The sequence below is a fragment of the Candoia aspera genome, chromosome 1 (assembly GCF_035149785.1).
Source record: "Candoia aspera isolate rCanAsp1 chromosome 1, rCanAsp1.hap2, whole genome shotgun sequence".
NCBI classification, from domain to species: Eukaryota; Metazoa; Chordata; class Lepidosauria; order Squamata; family Boidae; genus Candoia; species Candoia aspera.
Genome location: NC_086153.1, coordinates 89,052,169 through 89,072,872, shown reverse-complemented (window position 1 = coordinate 89,072,872; position 20,704 = coordinate 89,052,169). Strand labels below are relative to the sequence as shown.

Sequence of the window (20,704 nt, the reverse complement as noted above, 5' to 3'; positions counted from 1 at the left end):
TACCTAGTTCTGGGAAAGGCTTTGAAGATCATTGGCTATCTCTTGACTGGGCCAAAGGCAGAGTAAATAAAGACACAGTAGATAAGAAGATATTTCCAAAATCAGCAAGGACATCAATGGCATATATCACACCTCTGCACACCAGCTCCAGGCACCTTATCAGTCTTCTTAAAGAGAAGTAAACAATAACTTTGCCACAGAAGAATTCATTCTTCTTCCAACCATTCCCCCTTTCTGCCCAATATACTGTAAAACCATTTACAGCAGCATACTTTTGCCTAAAGAAGGCTTGCATAAGTTGCTGTGTGCACATTCCTAACTGCACAATGCAATCCTATACATTCCTATTCAGATGTGAGCTCAGCTGATTCCAGTGAGGCTTATTCCCATGTAACAGAGTAGCAGGCTTGCACTCTTCATGAACAGAATCAAACAAGAGAAGAAACAATCAGATAGCATTTTTGCAGCAGCTTCTGAAAAAAAGACCAGAATGCCTTTACTTCCTCAAAATAGCTAGGCTTGCTCACAAATCCCTCTGCTTTGCTCCCAGCTATCATTTAAGCAAACGCCAGACCCTGCAGGCAAACGGAATACCCAGCTGGAAACGGCTGCTGGTGGTTATTTCATCTTTTTACCGCTGTCAAGTTGCCTTTGCTGTTAACCAACTGGGAAAAAAAAGTAATGCCTTCAGCAAGAGGCCAATGCTAAATCGCCCACTGATAAAGTGAGTGCCAAGAGTGCTTTTTAGGGGGTGGGGAGACAAAATAGAGTCTAGAAGTAATTTATTGCTGATACTGTTTGGGACCCGTGATGTTTCCAGAGCAAGACTTTGTAGCAGGACCACACTCTGAAAAACATGTAGGTCCCAGGAAATTAATGACAGTTGGTAGGTAAAAAGATTATGTGCTTCCACTATTCCTGTCTAGAAAAGCTGCACTGATACATCTTTCCTGTCTCTGAAGACTACCAACTTCCAAAGGGATGTCTGCGTGGCAGATGGTTATCTCATTATGGGAGGCCATGTGAATGACTTTCACTACAATCTTGTACATACCCTTTTCCCTTAAAGTAGGATGATCCTCCTGACAATCTTTAACCAGAGAAAAGACCACATTATTGAAAATATACTAGAATTTACTAAACTCTAGAATGGACACATAATGAACAGAACTATTTTATCAATTACTCGAAATATCGTGACTCCTCCCATCCTCATCATGGCCTGTTTTCTTTGTTACCCTCTGGGAAAAGGTTCTGCTGCATCTGATGCAGAACAGCCAGATTGGGTAATAGCTTTGTCCCCCAGGCTATCAGACTCCTGAATACTTAGTAAGTTTTTTTAAGTGGAATGTGGAAAGAATGTATATTTTATAGTAATTATGGTATTTTATTTTAGTGTCTGATTGTGTTTATGAGCCAACTGCAACGAAATTTCATTTTATTATGCACTTGGTGTATAATGTATAGTGGAACGACAATAAAGCTATTCTATTCTATTCTATTCGGAATAAGATTTATGTTCTATTTTTCTAAGAAATCAATGTTTCCCTTTAGTTCAAGACATTATAGTTTTACTAACAAAGAGTGTTGAAGATGACATACGGGTCATGCCTGGCCATGATCCAAAGAGGTCTTTCAGCTAAGAGCTCTGTTGCTCCAACTAGTCTAATTCAGCATCCTGTTGTGAACACTGCCAAGACAGTCCCTCACAAAGCAAGCTTTCCCCTATCATATGTCCCTGTGGCGAGGTGTTAACCTAAAACTTGAGTGCATGCAATGATCTTTCTTCTGTTGTCATGGTGCAAATGGTTATGGTTTAGTTTGGTTTGTTATATCTATCTATCTATCTATCTATCTATCTATCTATCTACCTACCTACCTACCTACCTACCTACCTACCTACCTACCTACATACATACACACACACACACACATACACACACACACACACACGTCTCAAATATTAGATGATCAGGGTAGTGAAGAATCTTGCTTTTGGAAGATTCTAAATTAAATGTTGCTGTTATGCAGATGCTACATAGCCCTTTGGACAGACAGGTCTTTGTGCCTTGTCTGTTTATAACTGCTAGGTACATCAGTCGGTGATACATTATTTTCCATCTCCTTTATAGTCCTTCAGCCTCTTGTTTTACACATATTCTATTATCTTATCCCACTTCTACCACTGATCTGCTCCTGATATCGAGGATCCAGAAGGTGATCCTTTTTTCCCTAAAAAGTAGTTTCTCCAGCTGCTCTAAGTATTAAAAGCTTCTATGTAAAAAGTAATTTTTGCTATTCAAATAACTTCATTTGAATCATACTTATCAATAGCTAATGCCTTCCAAATGACAAGAATAAGGAAATTCACACTGGCAAAGCATGGTTAGTAACAACAACAAAAGGCTTTAAAATGTTTATTTTTAAATTGTAATGAAGAACAAGTCTTATAGAACTAAGTAGGACCCTAGAAAAAATTGCCACCATAACTTTAAAGAGGGCACATTATTACACTGAAACAATATTAATCTATATTTAATGAAACACAGCAAAATATTGTATGCAAAAGAGGGCTTGAGAGGTAACAGACTGGTTGAAACAATTACGGTGCCATGCTCTGCATGTATGACATCTTGCACATATGATAAAACTGTATTGCCTGCCTAACAGAAGTCCTTTGTTATTCATATACAGTGGAATCAACTGCATGAAAAGAAATTTCATGATTTCTGTGCAGGTACAGAGAAAAACTGATTCTCACCCTCCGCCAGTTCTCCAGATGCCCACTGTGGGACTGTAGCAAAGTGGTTAGCAGCAGTGTCCTATACAGGACCCAGCCAATGATAACATCTGTTCTGTACAGTGAGGTCAATGTTTATGCATAATTGACTCTATTTGTTCTATTGGATGGGATGAACATATATGCAACAGGCATATGAATAAGTTGAAATTAGATATCACTGATCTTTAAACTGTCAAAAAACGTAGCCACATTCAGCCCTAAATTTGGATCACAGTAGCTGGTAACAGTGATCTTAATTCTTCCAATAAGCAAAAATGCAGAGTGGCTCTTCATGTGTGGATTTGTACTGTATTTCATAAAAATTGAGTCTGAGACAAGTTTTCCTTTGCTTTACAGACCTGAGAAGGTCATAAATGCAAGGCTTGGTCTCCAAGTTACTTTTTCATCACCATTGTAGCTGTGAATGGTCGCTAAACAAGGCAGTCACTAAACAAGGGCTACCTATACGTTTATCTTATTTTAAAAGAGAAGTAATAGGAAAGACCTTTTGTCTACCAGTAGGTTATCTTTCTAAATCCTGCAAGACATGATTGAATGACAGAAAGAATTGGTGGGAAATATGTTGACTAAAATAGCAGGAAATAGCAGGAAAATTGTAGCAAGAACTACATAAGACATATATTGAGGAATGGGTTCAGTCCTCTTTAGGACATTTATTGAATGTGCAAGGGCAAAAGTGTCTAGAGGACAGGGCTGTGCATGTTAGCCCTATTCCTTACATTCTTGTTTCCTCATTCTCCTTGCATTCACACAGGAAGTCTGAAAGGAAGGTGAATATGAGTACACATTTTCATGTTATCTGGGGTCCTTGAAGAATCATTGACTGCATAGAGGATCTAGACTCATGGTTTGAGCAAATTCAAGTACAGCTCCTTTTCAGATCTCTTCTTCAAACTCAAGGCAGGGTGAGCAACACCTGATGACTCTGGGCAGGGAGGGACACCATGATGCCTCCCAAGCTCTATTTTTATAGCCTCCACAAATCTTGAGTCATTGGATCCCTGTATCTCCTTCTAAAATCACTAGACTTATTTTTCATTTAAAAACGGTAAAGCTATCAGGCTGACTAAATTCTAGCAGAATTAAATATAAATGTTGGTTGGTTGGCAGCAGATGCTATCAGACTGGAGCAAATTGATCACTGTCTCATTGTATTAAAAAGGGGACAAAGAATCCAGCAAATGATTGTCCAGCCAGCCTGCTGAGAATTGTAAGCAAGTTTTATGCCAAACACCTCTACTAGAAGTTCCTGGACTTCATACAGTAGGTAACATTTTGACAGAGTAACAAGTTGGCTTTAGGAAAAGCAGGTCAGTTCATCCCACTATGCTGGCCAACAAATCTGTTTTGGTTTTTCTTGTATGCAGACAATTTCCTGTATGCAGATAATACAGTCATCCTATCTATATCTCAAGTGGTTTTGAGAAGATACCTCCGGGCACTTGCGCTTTTCTGCAGAGAGAATGGTATTCTCATGAAATCCTGTTATATGATGCCATTCTTAGAAAAGTGATGGTATTTGAATAAACTAAACTAAATCATTAGTTTGGTTTATTCAGTGTTGAAGCCTGAAAAGGTATTTGTAGAGTCTTTTAATATTTTGACATCCTGGAATGAACAAACGAGGACCATTTCTATGTGGTCCAAGTCTCACAAATATCACATTTTGTCAACCAGAATGGCAAGAAGTATGTCCTGGATGCAGTTAAGCTCTATATGGTGTACAGCAAAGGCCATAAGCTGTCTGAATCTTGATGCACAGATCTGCAACTTCCACAGTGTGACTCAATTCGGTCATTTAATCAAATTCCTAAAGAGCCCTGACTGGCATGACCCAATATGTATCTAATTTGTCATTAAAATCTGCCTTGATTTCAACAAGCCTGCATGCAACTCAGCTGTTTAAAATACTGGCTGAAATTATTTCAAGAGCCCTCTGGTCTCATGGACAACTGCGATAAATTCAGACTTTAAACCCTGTGGCTTATCTATGCAAGATCTGAACTCAACTGGCTTCCAAAGAACTCTGTGAGTACTAAAGCAGTGGTCATAGACTACAATCTACAAAGAGATTCATATTTCAGCCCAAAATTATACAGCTCAAGATTATTTGGAACAGCTCTCTCAACTGCCAATATCCTTTCCCCAGTGCAAAGGAGAACTTTCACATTAGCTAGTTCTGATTTGCTGCCTTCCTTCTTATTTTTTAAATTAATTAATATGTGTCTTCAAGTCAATTGTGAGTCCTGATAATTGCATGGACAAATCCATTCAGTTTTCTTGGCAACATTTTTCAGAAGTGATTTTACCATCGTCTTCTTGCTAAGGCTGAGAGAAAGTGACTGACCCAAATTTAATGGTATTCCTCTGCAAGTCTACCCCTTCCCCTGCCTGTTTGGGGAAGTTCAATCAGTTGCCCATGTCCTTCTCCACTGTCCTTTTTATTCATCTGAACACAGGAACTTAAATTATGACATTACTAGCTACCAGTAGTGGTTAGAAGACTTTATCCTTTTTTCAGCAGATAAGTCAATGACCATCTTCAGAACAATGGCCAAATTCTGCTCCATTCTGAAGTTCAACACAGAATTGTAATAGCTTGGCTGTATAAAACAGCATGGACACTACGGATAGTCCTCGTTTAACGACCACAATTGGGATCAATTGCTAAGTGAATCAGTTATTAAGCGAATCAGACTGAATTTTACAACCTTTTTGTGGTGGTCATTAAGTGAATCACCATGGCCATTAAGTGAATCATGTGTCATTAAGTGAATCACATGGTTCCCCATTGATTTTGCTTGCCAGAAGCCAGTCAGGAAGGTCAAAAATGTCAATCATGTGACCACAGGACACTGTGACAGTCATAAATGTGAACCAGTTGCCAAGCACCAAAATTGTGATCACATGACTGTGGGGATGGTGCAATGGTCATAAGCATGAGGACTGGGCGCAAGTAGGTTTTAGCACTGTCATAAGTCCGAACTGTCACTAAACAAATGGTCATTAAGTGAAGATTGCCTATATTGTTCAGAGTTTTAATCTTACAAACTGCTGAGAAGCAAAGGTACATTTTTTTTTGCATTTTTCAGCAAAAGTCTACATTAAACACGTGCAAACCATTTTTTAGCTTTAATACAACCCTTCTCCCCTCTCAAATACCCACAAACAAGAAACCTCAAACTTCAACAAGTTCATCTTGTGAACCAGTTGCACCCTTTCCTTGACAAGGAGGCCCTTCAGACAGCTACTCATGACCTAGTCACCTCACAATTGGACTATTGCAATGTGCTGCACATGGGGCCGCCCTTGAAGACCAGCTGGAAGCTGGTTCACAATGAACAGGTAGTTCACAATGCAGTGACACGAGCAATAACAGGCACTCTTTGTTATGCCAGTGTGTCACTACTGCTACCCAAGCTGTACTGGTTGCCAGTTGGCTCCTGGGTGTAATTCAAGGCGCTGGTCCTCACCTATAAAGCCCTTCATGGCATAGGGCCTGGTTATCTGAGGGACTGCCTTTCTCCAATTGCATCTGCCCACCCCATACATTGAGGCAAACTGGGTGTGCTCCAGGTCCCTTCCATTAAACATTGTCATCTTATGGGACCGAGGTACTGTGTCTTCTCGGTTGTGGCCCCCATCATCTAGAACAGCATCCCCCCAGATATACAGACATCACCCCCTCTCCTGGAGTTCCAGAAAGTCCTTAAGATGTGGCTCTGGTCCCAGACCTAGGGCTAATGTGTCTGTGGGACCCCTGCTGTGTTTTACTTATTATTATGGCTGTTTGTATTGTTTTATATTCTTAATGTTTTTACTGTTTTTTTAAAGATTCTGTAAACTGAACTCACAGCTCCTGCTCAAAGAGCAGCTGGCAGCTGGAAGGCCTTTGTACAGTTTAGGGCTGTGAGACAGTTGCACCCATTCCTGGACCAGGGGGCCCTGCCCATGGTCACTCATGTCCTTGTGACCTCCAGATTGGACTTCTGCAATGCACTTTATGTGGGGCTGCCCTTGAAGAGTATTTGGAAACTTCAACTGGTGCAAAATGCAGTGGCACAGGCAGTTACTGGTGACAGTTACTCGGCACATGTTACTGGTGACACCACTGCTCTGCAAGCTGCATTGGCTTCTGGTGTGCTTCCGGGTGCAATTCAAGGTGCTGGTTGTCATCTTTAAAGCCCTTCATGGCTTAGGCCTTGTTAAACTTCTGATCAGTTGTGGCTTCAATTTGCATATAAGATTATACCCGAAACATCACAAATGCATGAGCACCCAAAGTAACTCTTTAGATCTTGTCCCTAAAAGTAATACAACACACACAACAATTCCATCTTTCTGTTCTTACCCGCCTTCAAAAATTTTAATTCGCATTGGCTCAGTTTGTTTGGCTACAATATCTTTATCACCATGGCCATCTCCTTTAATTCGTTCTTTGATAACATTCCCCACCACTTTCTTTTCAAACTTGCTGCCAAATACAAAGAATGGCTCCTGTTTCATCTGTAAAAAGAAAGGCAGGGGAAAATGTCAGTAACGGTCGAAAACGTTTGAAGCTTAGAATAAACACTACATACATAAACAGAATAACAGTGTTGTGCCGTATTAATGTAAATGCTTTAAGTCATAATTAGGCCTTACATCACACTGAAAACTCAGGAAGCCAATTAACTAAGTCCTTTGATTTTCCAAGGAATAAAAGAGATAGGCAGTAGAATAAATTTTTAAAAATGCCTCAGTATGTTGTAAACATAGCATATCATGTTGCCATCTATACATAAAAAGTAAAGATAAATAAGACTTACTAGACGATCAAAATCAGTCAATTGATGACCACTGGCATTTCAAGTCATAGTCTCCTCAAAGCCATCCAGCCCATCAGGGGTGGTGTGGTTAAGACACACTAGTTTCTCTGCCTATAGTTCAAAAGGTAGTGATGTGGCAACAAACTATGACCAACTACCTTTGATCTCCCCAACCCAATATATCAGGAATTTATTCATCGCTAAATAAATAAATAAATCCACAATCTCCTGGGACAGAAACAAGTATTTCAACTAGAACTAGCACAGGCACATAAGAGCTGGAAAACCCCAGGTGATGTAGTGACTTCATATCCGACATTTTCTGTGGGGGAGGGGGAGAATCCACATAGCACTGCCATGTATGGTTTAAACCAAAGACAAATAAAACTTGAGGCTCTGGATTTTCTCCAGATAGGATCTTCCTGTAACTTTGAAGTTGTTAAATGGCCGTGGCCATGGAAGGAAAATGCAGATTCGTCTTCCCGTATTAAATCTGCAGAGAAGCCTCTACCTAATTTTATGTTAACCTTGTTTTATTTATTCTTTAGCTATTGAATTTCTATCCTGCCTTCTACCTGACAGTTTATGTGGTGGTCTTCCCTTGTTTAAATTTTCCAATAGTTCCTTGAGATGGATTAGGCAGGGACTGACTGATTGATCCGAAGTCGCTCAATGAATTCTTTAATCAGGTGGGACCTGAACCTGGATGTTCATGGTCCAACACTGGGCTCCTTTTACTTCAGCCAATGGGCCCAATAAGAACAGTGAAAATGAAAGCACAGATATGCAACTGTATAACATGCACAACTCCAACAGTGTAGATTAATTGTTGATTTTGTCTGATGGTACTTTGGTGCACAAAGAAGTAACACACTTAAAAATAAAGGACCAAGGCCACCCTTATTGCTCAGAATTTGTTATACTTATGAGAGTTCAATATACTTTGCACTCTGAAAAATTAAATCCATTATACTCAAAGATGCAGAAAATCAGTTAATGCAACAACTAACACATCATGAGACTTGGAATTAATGCTTTATATTTGTTTTATAACCAGTTAGTGATGATGCAATGTCTTTTTCCAAGAAAGAAGCTTTGGAATAATTTCTATTGAAAAATATATTTGGAAAATGTTGAATAGCCACAAGGTTTTTCAGAAACAATCCATAGTCAGGATGCTATGTTCCTACTAATTCTTGCTCATAGATTTGAAAAATCCCCTTAGAAAGAAACAATGAATTAAATTAATATCTTGGAAAGCTATTCCAAAAACATTACACTGAAATGTCTCTCATACATTGCATTCTTCTGTATAATAGAAAGCCTAACTAAAACACATAGATCTTTAAGAACTGAATAATTACCTGAGCAAACTGTTTCCATGCACTTGATGATGTCAGCTTTCCTGTTCCAGGACTATGCATCGGAGACAGTGTATAGATTTCTGTGCTGCTTTTCTGCTTGGATCGTAGGAGTGCAAGGGTAATCTTTGTACTCAGTCCTGATGGGTTTGGGTTACATGAACTAATGCACCATGAAGCATAAACAGATGATTTCAGGGTTGCTTGTTGAATAAAACTGGGTTTTGTGTAGTTTAAGAAACACCAGCTCACAGTTGTGGTGGTACGCAAACTAGGGAACTGCAGAATGTGCTGGATGTCAGCAAGATCTGTCAGGAGAATTGTTGAGCTCACTGCTTTCCCACTTGGTTGAGATGCCATTTGTACCAACATGCCAAATGGCAATTTTTGTGGTTTGGACTGGTCTTCCACCTGACTTTCTCCTGAAGATACCAAAGACCTCTGTGGGCTTAGGCTCATATCTGATGCTGTTTCATCCACATCTAGTTCTTCTGGGGACTCCCTGCCTTCAGAGGTGCCACTAGACTTTTGCCCAGGTGAAGCAGAATCAAAACTGGGAAGCTCAGTGGGAGATGGTTTGGTAGCTGGCAAGTCTTGAGATGATGAAGATAATGGAGAACAGAGCAAAGGAGACTGCACTGTTTCTTTTGACTCAGTGGTACAACTCTGCCTAACCAGCTGGGGCTTTTGTGGTCTGGGAAAACTTTTCTTTATATTTGAACTAGTGAGTTCTACAGCACTTAGCTCCTCAACAATCTGCCCATACATTTTTTCATCTTTGACTCTCTTTTGTTGTTTGGTCTCCATAAAGAGCTCCAAGCTACTTGCTGGTGAAAGCATACGCTTGTTTCCACCTAGGGTAGAGGCAGTATCTGAACTGGAAGTCAGACATAATGGGATAGAAGAGTCTAAGCTGAGTGACAGAGTTTGTGGTACTTTCCACAAGGGATATTTTTCCAGCCCTCCATGTTGGTTTAACATCTGTGCTATGTTAAACCCTATTCCATGCATGGGTGAGCTTGTTGCTAATGTCCTTTGAGAAAGAGTCTCATCTACTTTGCAGATGACAATAGCAGGACTACTGCTCTGAGCAAGAATCTGGGAAATGCTTGTGTACATAACACTGCCATAGGATGGCACATGGGTCTGGATTCTAACAGGAACAATGGTGCCTGGTAATGACTGAACAGGTTCAATATTCTGGGTTTCAAAATTCACCTGTAGCTGCTGTTCAGAAGAGGTATCCGTTGATTTAATGCTACAATCTGGCTGGTAAGTTGCAAGTGCATTTTTAGAATACTGCCCAGATGTTCCTGAGTAACGCTGGTAAGGTTGCTCTTTAGTATATACATAATCAGGTTTCTTTTGAATATGCCCTTGAGCATATTCCAGGTGGCAGCCCAGGTGACTTTCCAATGGGAAAGGTTGCTTAGAATAAGATTTCTGAAGCTGCTGTACAAAGTGATGTGGAAGGTGGGTCTGTGAAATTTCTGAAGGCCACAAGGGCTGAGATGGTAAGTGAACCATGCAGACAGATGGGTATGGAAACTGCAATATAGTACTGTGGATAGGAAAAAAGGGAACTTTTTCTTGCAATGCAAATAGATGCTGTTGTTCTGCTGGATATTTGCTTAGAATATAAGGTGCTTGGGGGACCAAGAGATGGGAAAGTGGTGGTAAACTAGTGCTTCGTGGTGGACAAGAACCAGCAGCATGCTTCCCAGAGTCATCTGAAGGAACAGAAAAGGAGGAATGAGACCAAGGAGCTTGGGAAGACCGAAGACTAGCATGTCCGTGTTCGGTTTGCTCTTGCTTTATATTTTGTTCCATGCTGGAATCAGCCTGGGAAACCTCTGGGGAGCCACTGAAAGAAGCCTGGCGAACCAAAAAGCATTTCTTCCTTTCTCTCACTGGAGATAAAGCAGTAGGAGGTGCTCCTACCACAGAAGCATGAGACAGATTCCCGTAATCAAAAGATTTGCTTCGTATCTCAGGGATTTCAGCAGGATAAGGACATGGCATCTGTTCCGATGAGCAGCGTCTCATTTCTTTCTGTTGGTGGTGTCCTGGGACAGAAAGAGAATAAGCACCAGCTGGGACAGTCAAAAATTCAGGCTGTTTGACCACTTCGTCCTGTTTCGCTGATGTTATGAACTTGATGCCATCCTCCCGTTCGAAAGACACTGAAAAACTTGAACTATGAGACAGATTACTCTCTTGGCTAGGGCTGCGAGAAAGGCTAGTTCCTGTGGATTCAAAGCTAGACTCTCCAGAGGAATGTTCCAAGTCAGCAAGACGCAAGCGTTTCTTCTTAGGCGGTAGCTTTTCAGCTGGAAGCTGGGACAAGGTTTCACTTCTTTGTGGCCACTGGAATTCTTCCACAGGCTTCTCTTGCTCTTTCACTGGGACCTCTCTCTCTCGTTCAGGTTTATCTGGCTCCTCGGTGACACGAATTTCAGGTACCTGTATATTATGCTGACGAACCAGCCTCGGCTGCATATATGTATGAAAAGGCTGCAGTGAGGAAGGCTGTTTGCTAACAACATCAGCATTTTCAGTCTGCTGAACTCTCTCAGGGCTCATTGGGAACTCCACAACTTCACTTTCACAACTTTCAGATGTCAAATAAGTTTTCTCTTGCTGGCAAGCAACAAGCTCTGTAGATTCAGATCTTTCAAATGAATTTGGCCGACTCAATGAATTTGTATGCTGAATAACAGAAATTACATTTCCCTTTCTGCTCAGAGATTCTGCTGCCTTTTCTTGATCAGTAGCTAAAGAGCATTCTTCTAAACTAGTGGCTGGACTGCATGATTGTAAATGGGGTCTACACATCTCAAAGCGCTCTGAATGACAGTGAGCAGTGCTATCATGGCTTTGTATGGCATATCCACTCCTTGGTCCATCCTGGATTTGTGATTTAAGGTCAAAGTCACCAGTCATGGAATTGCTACTAACACCACTGCACAATGATGGTGTGTCTTCCTCATCTCCAACACTCTTTTGGATTCTACGCTTTCGGTTTTCAAATGTAATGCCATACGTGGAAGACACCGCCTGTAACTGTGTAGGCGATTCAGTATAGAATTCTCCACCTTGCTTTGACCCACTGAAGCTTTGCTTCAGAGCCCCATAATCTTCCCATTTTCTATAGTGCTTTCCAGAAGAGTCACCCTCATAAATATGTCTCTCCCCTGCTGGCAACTTCTTTTCTCTCATGCCTGGCCCTTTTTCTCCAACAGGTGATCTAATGGAAGCAAGCATAATATTCTTCCCCATTCGTCCATGATACTCAGAGTCTGAGTGTCCTTCCTGCAATGAAGGAAGTTCAAAGGCTGCTTGTCTTATTAACATTCGCTGATGGGGTATTCCTATAGTCTCAGGATAAAATACATCATCCGAACCCGTCATTCTCTCATCAAATGAATGGCTTCCTCTTAAAGATGATGGGACATTCAAGTTAGTTGCAGATGATGTAGGCATGGAGTTGCTTCTAATCAGTGGGTTTGTATCTGCTGAAGGTTCTAGAAGCAGAGATGCATCACTCAGATGACTTCCTGGATAAAGGCTTGATTCATTTTTGATGGATGATGTAACAATTTGCAACTGTTTGGATTCTGAACTGCTGTCATTAAAGACCTGACTATTTTTCATAGTGCTCATGTTGCCAGCGTCAATTAGTGCTTCGTTATTTGGAGACATTCGCTCTTCACACATGTTAATGTCTAATCTAGGGTTTACAAGAGGTAGCGGCTCCGTCTTGCCTTTTCTACCCATTGAATTACAATCTTGATTGGCTGTCGCTAATGGTTGTGCAGTCCTTTGATTAATCCTATAGAATTTCCCAAAGATGATTTCTTCATAAGATTTCACATTGGTATTCGGCGGACTTATTTGTTGCTCTGCACTTTCTGAGCGTGAGAAATAACCAGAATCAGTGCTTCCTTTGCTATGTGGGCTCAATAGATTTAACGACTGTTCTGAATCTTGTCCTTTCTTCTCAGACAGTCTCAGTGCAAGGCGTTGCTTAACTGTGTGAGAGTCATCAGACTTAGTACTTAATGGATTCTGCAGATTGTCAGACCCAACATGCAGGGAGCTTTCACATGGCAATGACACCCCGCTTCTGGGAATAATTAAAACAGGGACTTTCATTGGGCCTCCCAAGGATTCTTCTATGGATGCATGAAAGCCACTTCTGCTTGTAATGTCCAATGGAATCTGCGGAACTGGGCTCAGTTTGTCAGAACTTTCAACAAGTAACAATGTCTCTTCATCTGTATCTGTACTCTGCTCCCCATCTGAATGTATCTCTGCTTCCACATCAATGAAACTGCTGTCCAGGTCCAACTTAGATACAGCAGATTCTGTGAAAGGTACTAATCCTGCTTTAATTGCATGGGCATGTGATTTCCTGTGCTTGTATAAATTGCTTTTTGTCTTAAATGAAAAACCGCAAGGGACACAAGGGTAGGGACGTTCCCCTGTATGGGACCTAATATGTTTTTTAAGTACACTAGGTTTGGCACAAGCCCTGCTACAGTAAGGGCAAATGTATTTGCCAGGCTTTTTGGGTTTATGTTCTTTCTTATAACCATCTTCTGACTGTGGCTCTATACATTTCTGAGAGTACTGGCTATAAGCAGGGTTCAGACTGGAAATTTTCTTTCTGGAGAAACTTCCACTATGGCCATGCACGTGAAATGGAAATAAGTCCTCAGAGGCAACTGGCTGCAGAGGGCCAGAAAATTGCCATTTATGGCCTTCAAGGCTCTGTCGCGGCTTCAGATTGTGCAAGAAACCTTGTGGCAACGATGGCTGCGGAAATGAAAGCGAGTGCTGACAGGAATATGGACTTGGAAGCTGCTGAGGGTATTGCTTGTCTGTGATTTGTTGGGTCGCATTGCTCGGTGACACCCCTTTCCCAGAACTAAAAAGCTGAGATGATGCAGGGCTTCCCATGTGTTCTGGATCAATTTGGGCCTGACCTTCCAGGCTACCAACCATACTCATCTTCACATTAGCTGAATGCTCCTGCCTCCATCTGCTCGATACCTTTGCCGCTTCTCCAGATCTTGAGGTAGCATTTTGCCCTACAGCTATATCTCCAGAGTCCATTTTGTCACCAAAGGTCTTAGGTATTAGTTCACTTGAAAACTGTACAGGCACATGAAGTGTATCCAGTGCTGTGCTTTTTAAAGTTCAGATGCTCCCATTTTTCCACAGCTGTTCTAACTTCACAGACGTCTCTTCCTCTGTGGAACTTTCCACATAGTCATACTGCAGGCATTAGATCTTTTGTGGTTCTATGCTAAAAGGTAATTGTCACACAGTTCTGTTCATGGCAGGAAATGTCTCTGAACAGTTTATTTTACATCCGTCAAGACATGGTGTGGCATCTGAAGGCTGTCCATGATTAATAATGGTTCAGATGAAGAATGAACCAGAGAGATATATTTGCTCATCTACTAAAGCAGAGTTCCACACGAACTTTTCCAAAAGATGCAGCTGCCTGCAAAAAGACAAAGATGGGTATCAGAGCACATGAAGGCTTATGAGAGAAACATTTGCAAGTTTGTATAATTCTGGAGGCAGATGTTAAAGAAATCTCCCAACTCTTTCTCTGTTCTTTCCTTGGATCTGTAACAGTAACAAAACTTGGGTGTGATATTACTATGCTATGACATCCCCTCAACCTTGCTTCTTCTTTACACAGTAGCTGCCACTGGCAGGGGTGGAGAAAATGACAACATAATCATCTCACATGACAGAAGGGTTTGTTTTCATTACATGCTTTTGTGGACCTTTGATTATTTGTTATTAACCAATTTTTATAAGTTCTTTGGGTAAAAGATGGGAGAGTGGTGTTGTTGGGTTTCTAATTTTAACTATTTCATGGATTAAATTAGTCTGAAAAGTCACTTTTCTAAGTCCTTCCAGCCTCATTCCTGAATAACTCAATAGTCACCCTTCACTTTCCTTATAAACAGCTTCCTACAAAACATGTGCAGGACCATTCACAGCCTCTATAGGTATGATCCTGAACCTTGTGCAAATGAACTCATATTCAAATCTAAACTACACATTGCACTGCAGACTAGAACTCTTTAACATCTGTAGATGGGATCTCTTGACATTTTAACTTTTTTGCTGAAAAGCAGCAGCAGAGGGCGCCAAATTAGAAGCTTTCCTCTGCATCATGTTTCCATGTTAAGTCTCTTAAAAAGTGCCATTAGCTTTATAACTGCTATGGTTTTAAATAAAAATTAAATCTAACAGAATATTATCCTATATCATTAGCTTGGAAGTCCAAAGACCACAGGCACATAATACCTTTGGAAGCATGCAGCATCCTGTACAAATTCATACATGAAGAATAAATGTATAGACCTATTATTTCTTCTTCGGTTAACAAAGTCCCTTTGCTGATCTGTGAGCAGAGAACAGCTACTCTTCAGATGCAAAAGTCCTATCACATGTCTAAGGTAATGACTGAATGTCAGCAGTGGCAGGAAATACCACACAGGGGTAAATGTAATATATGCTTGGGGGGGGGGGGGCGGTTTAAAGGAATAAAATATCGGGGCTATAACATGAGCTAACAAGAATCAGTCCAGAGCAAAGGCTATAGATTTAGGGGTTGTTGGGTTTTTTTTTAGTTTTTTGTTTTGTTTTTTGGTTTTCAAGTACCTTCATCTTGTTGGCATCTATTATACATGATAAATCTTGAAGGTTCCTGGAGAGGAAGAGAAATAAAAAAGCAATTACGGAAAGTTTGAAATCTACAGGGATTTTATAGAATAGATATTTTGAAATGCTGCAATAATTATTCATCTACAAGAAATGAGAAGGTCTACTCCAAACAATTTAAGGGAGTGGATACAGTAAGTTTTCAAGAATAAGCATTTTCAAGTCCTGGTAGAAGTTAATTCAACTTTCAACTTACATCTCTGACTGAAGTATCTCTTAGGAATTAAGTATTTCAGCCACTGGCCTCACCAGCAGTTCTAAATAAAACAGAAGCTAATATTGTCATTAAGTCAGTCCTTCTGAAGCAAAACCTGGACTGGGGGGAGGACAGCAAAATTACTATGCTGAAGCTATTGTAATCAATTCAAAGGCTCGACAGAGCCTGATGTAGGCCTGAGCCTTGATTTCTGGCACCTAAAGACCACTCTGAGGATTAACAGCAAAGGATCCAGTACATATCAAGGGTTGGTGGTGGGAGCAGTCCACCCTGGGTAAAGGCAATGAAGGGGTGCATTGTCTGAAGAGGCTATCCAGAGGATCAGTGGTGGCTGTGGAGTTGGGTCACTCTCCTAGTGTGCCAATCAGCAGTTTGGTACTTGACAGCAAGGCACAGCAACAGCAATGCAACAGGGCAGGCGGGTGGTGTTGAGGTTAGGCCAGCCTTGATCCTAAGGCTGCTGCTCAGCTCCCTGATCTGTTCCAGGTGTGAAACATGCAGATATGCCACTGAAAGGACCAAAAGTTGCATGGCTCCTTCCACAGTATTGCTATGATTCAATAATACCAATGACTAGTTGGGTCAAACCATCAGGTTTCAGGCTACCTACATATAGGAGCAGCTTCTGGTTAATTTACTGAAGCATAACCCTCTTTCTTCTCTATCAGCTACTTGTGTCATAGCATTAATAACTTTAAAGTAATAGGATGTCTAAACAACTGATACATTGCTTCTTAGATGTAACTGCCAAGCATTAAGGTTTAAGACAGCGCAAGACACAATGCATAACACAGTTGCAATCAGAAATGTGTTGGTAAAACAGCATAGTACTCCGTCTCAACTCAACGCTCCAAGAGAGAAAGCCAAGACAAGCACAGTTCTCAGCAGACGGAATCCACACGTGCAGGGCCACCACTGAAAAGGTTATCCTGAAAACCACAATCAAATCAGAATTTATATTGGGCCTGAAAGCAGAGGTTTTCTGATTAATCTTTAAGACCTGGGCAGATCAGTATCGGTGTACACAATTCTTCAGAGAGCCAGCTTCAAAACTGTTCACAGTTTAAAATATTAGCATCATATTTAAACTGATCTCAGAAATTGATGCAAAGCTGATACACAGTGAATCTGTTTCTTTCTTTCAAATATGCACAGACTTTGCTATAAGAGCAGCAGAGATAAGCCTCATGACATAATGGCTGGGGTGTCTTATTAAAGCAGGCATACACAAACATCTGCATTTAGAAGGGCTCTGTGCACCTAAGAGCATACAAATTGGCTTTCATAAAAACATCAACATCTTGTAAACTTGAACCTCCTTTCAACCTGGTATGAAAATCAGTACACGTACAGTACAATCCCAGGGGTGAAGATGACCTCACTGCTAGCGTCCTTTTTGTATGGGCTGAGGTCTGTTCTGAAATGACCACACAGGTGCAGTGTTGGGGGCAAGACCGATCACATACTGAGCTCAATGTTATATATGGCTATGATCAAATACCCAATGCCCATTAATGATACACAACCTGAAGTTGCTCCATTATGCTACAAGGCACACCCTATATTAAAAAATGCCACATCTGTGAAAAAAAACACTACTGAATATTATTGAATTCTTTTTAATCATGAAGACAATATCTCTGAATACCACAGCTGCTTATTAAAACATAGTTATGAATAAACAACTAATGTGATTATGCCAGTATATAATCATGTGATGAAGCATAATAATGGCCCAACTGCTGGTGACTTCATGGACACATCCATGTCATTTTCTTGGCAGTAGTATGCAAATGGTTTGCCTGGGGTGTTTTTTTCCACTTCCCAGTCTAGCCCACAACCCTAATATTTCCTGGTTATTTCTCATGCCAGTATCAACCCTGGTCTAAACCTTTTTACTTTTTTCAGATCAGACCAGGTTGGCTAGGTGCTGCTACCTAGCTAGTCAAGGCTTGACTTACCAACTAATTGAATTATCAGCTAAGCATCCAAATTTTTTTTTAAAGCACAATTGCTTGTGAGATAGAAAAACTGATTCAAAAGAGAGACAGATGGTCAGTCATAAGTACAGGTAGTCCTAGCTAACGACCATTTGTTTAATGACAGTTTGGAGATACGATGAGGCTAAAGAAGTTACTTATGACCCATCCTCGAAGTTACAAACACTGCACTACCCCCATGGTCACGTGATCATGATTTGGGCACTTGGCAACTGGCTCACATTTACAACCAGTTGCAGCATCCTGCAGTCACGTGATCACAATTTGTGACCTTCCCAGCTGGCTTCCGACAAGCCAAATCAATAGGGAACCACTGACTCAATTAATTACCACTGTGATTTGCTTAACAATCGCAGTAAAAAAATGATCAAATCGGGTACAGTCATGTGATGCCTTGCTTAACAATTGCATCGCTTAATGACTGGAATTCCAGTCCCAATTGCGGTTGTTAAGCAAGGATTACCTATAAAATAACTATGCTACTACATAAATACTGAAAATAAGTTATTTCCCTTTGACCAAATGTCCACATTAGCCACAATGAGAAAAAACTCAGAAACAGCAAGGGTCTACTAAATTCTATAGCCATACTTGGAGATAGACTGTGATGATTCCAATGGGCAACACATCCTACAAAGAGCTGTGTAGAGCAGGGTTCTTCAAATTATGTCCCGCAGAACCCTAGGGTTCCATGAGAATTTGATGGGGTTCTGCGAGAGACTAAGGGGGAAAAAACACAGTTGACTAGAATGCAGCCAATTTTCTATCAGAGTTTTGTCTCTTGATCAGGGTCCAGAATGTTTTCTTTTTTAACCAAAAGGTTCCACTCTGGTATAAAGAACTTTTTGCATGCAACAGTTTGCTTTGCTCAGGTAGTTTTGATTCTACTCCAGAAATCTGCACATAAGGGCAGGAGGATCTGTGCCTGCTGCTACATTTCTCTTTCCCTGAGCAGGTATTTCCCCTTTCATATTGGCAGGTTGTTTATGTGGACAGAACATTTTAGAATACATGTATGAACAAATACATTTTAGAAAGGAAAGCAATTCAATTTTTTTAAACAGAAATTAAGTAGCATAAGGTACATATGCATCCACAGGTACATGTGTCCAATCCTAACCACAATAGCTTTTGCAGGGGCCATGTTTGCTAACAAGCCATTTTTATAGGAGCAAACATGTAGGCATGCCAGTATATCAGAACCATTTGATAATATTTATTTATTTATTTATTAAATTTATATCACCGCCCATCTCCCCCAATATAGCCAAAAGAACAGAAACACTCAATAGTTGTCATGTTCCCATTCTGATGTTGGAGGGGGCGGCACACCCTTTTGAAGTGTGGACTGATCATAAAAACTTGGAGTCCCTTACTGCCTCTCGTAAGCTCAGCCCTAAGCAAGTGCGATGGGCTCAGTACTTCAGCCGCTTTGATTTTAAACTCAGATTCATTCCGGGAAAGAAAAACTTTTTAGCTGATGCACTGTCGCGCCAACCCCAGGATTCAGGAACAGCCCCAGATGTGGTGGGAACCCTCTGGACAGATTCCCAAATGGCACTAGCAGCAGTCACTCGCAGTCAGACGCGAGCGCAGCAACCTGACACCCCTGCCGGTCCTAGCGCGATACATGTATCCGTTCCTGCAGATTTGCAACAAAGGTTTCTGGCAGAGTTGAAATCGGATACTTGGTTGCAAAACAATCAGAGCGAGGTTACTTTGAAGCAAAGTTTGGCATGGAAAGATGATCGCCTCTATGTGCCTGTAACCTTGCGCAAAACCGTGCTATTCAGGTCTCATGATGATAAAACAGTTGGGCATTTTGGCTTTACAAAAACTATTCATCTAGTGCGTCGACAGTTCTGGTGGCCAACCCTCCGGCGAGATGTAAAAGCCTATGTCAAGTCTTGCCCTGTCTGTGCTACTGCAAAACGAAAAGGGGGGAAACCCCAGAGCTTTGTGCAGCCAGTGGCCAATCCCTCCCACCCCTGGGAGGAAATCTCTATGGATTTTATTGTGGATCTACCTCCTAGCCAGAGAAAGACTGTCATTTGGGTTGTTAAGGATTTTTTCTCGAAGCAAGCTCATTTCGTCCCTTGTGCGTCTCTACCATCTGCACAACAGCTGGCACGCCTCTTTCTAGTTCACGTGTACAGATTACACGGTAGCCCCGCCCGCTTGGTGACCGACAGAGGAACACAATTTACTTCACGCTTTTGGCGGGAATTTATGAAACTATTGGGCACTAAACAGGCGCTATCCACGGCTTTTCATCCCCAAACGGATGGAAATACTGAGGCGGTTAATGCCACATTGGAGCAATATTTACGTGCTTTTGTTAATTATCAACAAGACAACTGGGTAGACCTCCTGCCATTTGCTGAAGTTGCTTACAATAATGCTGTGCATCAAAGTACTGGGGCGGTGCCCTTTCGTACTGTATTCGGCCATGACTTTGTCCCTATTCCTGAATTGCCTCCACCGTCTACTTCGCCCACCTCCCCGACCGATTGGGCCTCACAACTGGCAGATTCCTGGCCAAAACTACAGCAAGCTTTAGCCGATGCTCAAGCCACTTATCAACGACATGCCAACGAAAAAAGGGCACCACAACCTCTTTTTCAAATAGGGGATAGAGTATACCTTTCCACCAAATACATCAAATCCCCTCAACCATCCAAAAAACTGGCGCCCAAGTTCATAGGTCCATTTCCTATTGTTGCTCAGATTAATCCTGTTACCTTTAAGTTGGACTTACCTCACAA

At 41.2% G+C, this 20,704-nt stretch overlaps 1 protein-coding gene across 1 annotated transcript in view; it reads right to left on the bottom strand.

Moving 5' to 3' along the window:
* Positions 1 to 15,710, bottom strand: part of HIVEP2 (HIVEP zinc finger 2) — a 28,062-nt gene extending 12,352 nt beyond the window's left edge. The window contains exons 1-3 of the mRNA XM_063309260.1: positions 15,663 to 15,710; positions 8,976 to 14,484; positions 7,155 to 7,309 (exon numbers count right to left, since the gene is read on the bottom strand). Coding sequence (XP_063165330.1) covers positions 7,155 to 7,309; positions 8,976 to 14,090 — 5,270 coding nt within the window. The 5' untranslated portion in view covers positions 14,091 to 14,484; positions 15,663 to 15,710. The remainder of the gene's footprint in view (positions 1 to 7,154; positions 7,310 to 8,975; positions 14,485 to 15,662) is intronic.
* Positions 15,711 to 20,704: the final 4,994 nt, after the last annotated feature.